Source organism: Hyperolius riggenbachi, chromosome 6, assembly GCF_040937935.1.
Source record: "Hyperolius riggenbachi isolate aHypRig1 chromosome 6, aHypRig1.pri, whole genome shotgun sequence".
NCBI classification, from domain to species: domain Eukaryota; kingdom Metazoa; phylum Chordata; class Amphibia; order Anura; family Hyperoliidae; genus Hyperolius; species Hyperolius riggenbachi.
Genome location: NC_090651.1, coordinates 335,541,162 through 335,543,987, shown reverse-complemented (window position 1 = coordinate 335,543,987; position 2,826 = coordinate 335,541,162). Strand labels below are relative to the sequence as shown.

The window sequence follows — 2,826 nt, the reverse complement described above, 5'->3', positions numbered from 1 at the left end:
ATCGGATCGTATAAAAAAATCGTAATTGCATATAGTGTGCAAGCGGCCTTAATCTGTTTTCGTTTTTAAAAACACACGCCCATTGACTTGCATTAAAATGACGGTAAAAGTGCAGCAACATTTCTCCAATTGCGATTTTTCAAAAAAATTATAATCACACCAATTTTTCCGCGATTTGAATGCAAGTGAATGAGAGCAGGTTTTTGTAAGAATGAAAACGGATCGAAAAAGTGTTCTACAGTGTGTTTCAGCTCTAAAAGTAGAGGAACAGTGTGGTGAAGCCACACACTAGCATCATATTGGTACAATGTACAAGAACATGTCTGCTGATGTTTACTTAATTAAATGACTTTAGAACAGTCCCGGGCACTTTAGTCTGGACCTGATTATTCATATAAATCCCTTGATTTTGGCAAAGCTTCTCTTCACTACAAATGCAGCATGGAGGGGCTCAGTGAAAGTGGTGGTGAAGGTGTGGATATGTCTGATGGGATTACACAGCTCATAAAACGATAGTCGCCCAGCCTCATAATCCAGATATACACCAAAACTGGGTCTGTAGGCCGGTGCTGCAACTCTGATCACCTTATTGTTATGGGAAACACTGAGAATGTTTTCAGAGCATAAAAGACACCAAGACTTCTTATTAACCCCAATAATTCTCTTATCTTTTCTGTCTATGCTTGAGTAAGCGACCCCCAAACAAAAACTCCCTGTTTTACCTGTTTCCACTTCCCAGTAATGTCGCCCAGAGGAAAAACCTGTTTTACTTAAAACCTGATTATTGCTAAATCGTGCCGGATTCTCTGGATAATTATTAAGCTGTTCTGCCCAAGACACAGTTTTCAGATCCTCAGAGATATTTACATTAATTCCAGCTGTATCTCTATCTAGTATGATGTCTGTCTCAGTCTGTGCAAACATATCTATATTAATGTCACCTATAATATGGGATAGGCCATGCAGCAATGATATAAATGTCTCCTCTTGATGAAAATGTCTCACACCAGTTGTTGCCGCCTCTAATTTCTTATATTCCTCAGTTATAGTGTCATTGTCTTCTCCATGTTCCTGCAAAACATTTAATGGATCTTTCATACTGCAAAGCTTCTCAACCTTCATTATCTTCTGGGAGAATTTGGCCACTTTTGTTTCCAGATGTTTGATAAGATCAGATACAGAGCTGTAGACCATCCTTTCTTGTAGATACATTTCATGAAGGATCCTCTGCTCCAGACCATCCAGCTTTTCCTTAATGTCTTTGAACAAGGCAGTGATTGTCTTTTTTACACTAGTAGCATCCTTCTTCACTTTACTCTCATGGTCCAGAAGCATCTGGATATGACTCTTGGCCTGTGCTTTTTGTGAGGACAACCCATCAAGACTGTTTTTCAACCGTTCTCTCTTCTTTGCAGAAGCATCATTTATGGACTCCACCTTATGCAACTTATGTTTCCCATCCAGCCTGCAGGACACGCAGATGCACACCGAATCCTTTTTACAGTAATACTCCAAGATCTTCTTGTGGACGGAGCACTTCCTGTTCTTCAGGCAAGTGGTAGGCTCAATTAGTACATGTTCTGCTGCTTTATTGTGGACTTTCACATGCCCCTCACACAGAGAAGCTTCACAAAGCACACACGTCTTTACAGCAGCTACTGAAGAGTTAATGCAGTAGCTACACAAGATTCCACGTATCTCCTCCTCTGCTGGAATATTAGGCTGGAGACTCTCTGCAATGTTCCTTAAAGCAATGTTCCTGTGCAGTGCAGGGCGCTCTGCAAACTTTGTACGGCATTGAGGACAGGAATAGAATAAGTCAGATCCTTCTTGTGCATCCAGTACAACTCCTATACAGCTGCTGCAGAAGTTGTGGCCACATCTCAGCACGACAGGGTCCTGGTAGACATTCAGGCAGATGGAGCAGTTCAGCTCCTCGCTGACATTAGCGAACGCCATTGCTGAGAAGAAGGAAGTAGGAATAAAACAGAAACAAGCTTTGTCAGCCAGTGTTTGATATGTGAGCTGGAGGGGGTGTGGCCAGACTGAGTAAGTTTCAATTCCTGACTTAGTATGATGAGGTCCCAAAACATACCGTAATGTCTGTAGCAGGCTGGCTTTATTTTAATCGGCATTGGCAAGTTACTACAGGAAGAATAAAACAATATTTCTTTATAGGAAACATAGCATTTCAGACCAGGATCCATTCGAAATGCAGAACATTACAGTGAATTCAGTCAGTTTGTACCTGGGAAGAATTTTAGCAAATATCTACTGAGGAGCTACTGATAGTCCTAGACATGTAGTGCCTCAAGCTATTCATCAACTATAGGACTGTAAGGATCTGCGTATGCAGATCGATATCAAGACAAGGAACAGGAGATGACTTGCAAGAAAATACTGAGGTGTGCAAAGGCTGGATTTAAAGGTGAAAACAAATGTATTTTATAAAGGTGCAACAATACAAATACACAGACCACCATACACATGCAATCAGAAAATCAGCACTTAATGCAGACTGGTACAGCCCAGCAGATGGATAATGGTCGCACACATTGCTAGAGGTTCAGTCCAACAAGCAAAGGTAGAGAAAAGAGCTGGGCACTGTCATTAACTAGCCCCACGGCACGCTTGCAGAGATGGGTACTGGCGGGGTTTGACCAAATATCGAGAGGAGGAGCAGCCTTATTTAAGCTAAACCAGGCTGTCGACCTCAACCACACTCCACAAGACTCACCCACCTCTAGCAGGCGTCTGTGAACGATACTGCTAGAAACCATACACACACAGATTCCTGCACTGAAGGAGTTCTGTCCCAGTCTATGT

At 42.1% G+C, this 2,826-nt stretch overlaps 1 protein-coding gene across 1 annotated transcript; it reads right to left on the bottom strand.

Moving 5' to 3' along the window:
* Positions 1-390: 390 nt before the first annotated feature.
* On the bottom strand, positions 391-1,959 carry LOC137522214 (E3 ubiquitin/ISG15 ligase TRIM25-like). The gene has a single exon (XM_068242244.1). It carries the CDS (start codon positions 1,957-1,959, stop codon positions 391-393), a length of 1,569 nt encoding a protein of 522 aa, XP_068098345.1.
* Positions 1,960-2,826: the final 867 nt, after the last annotated feature.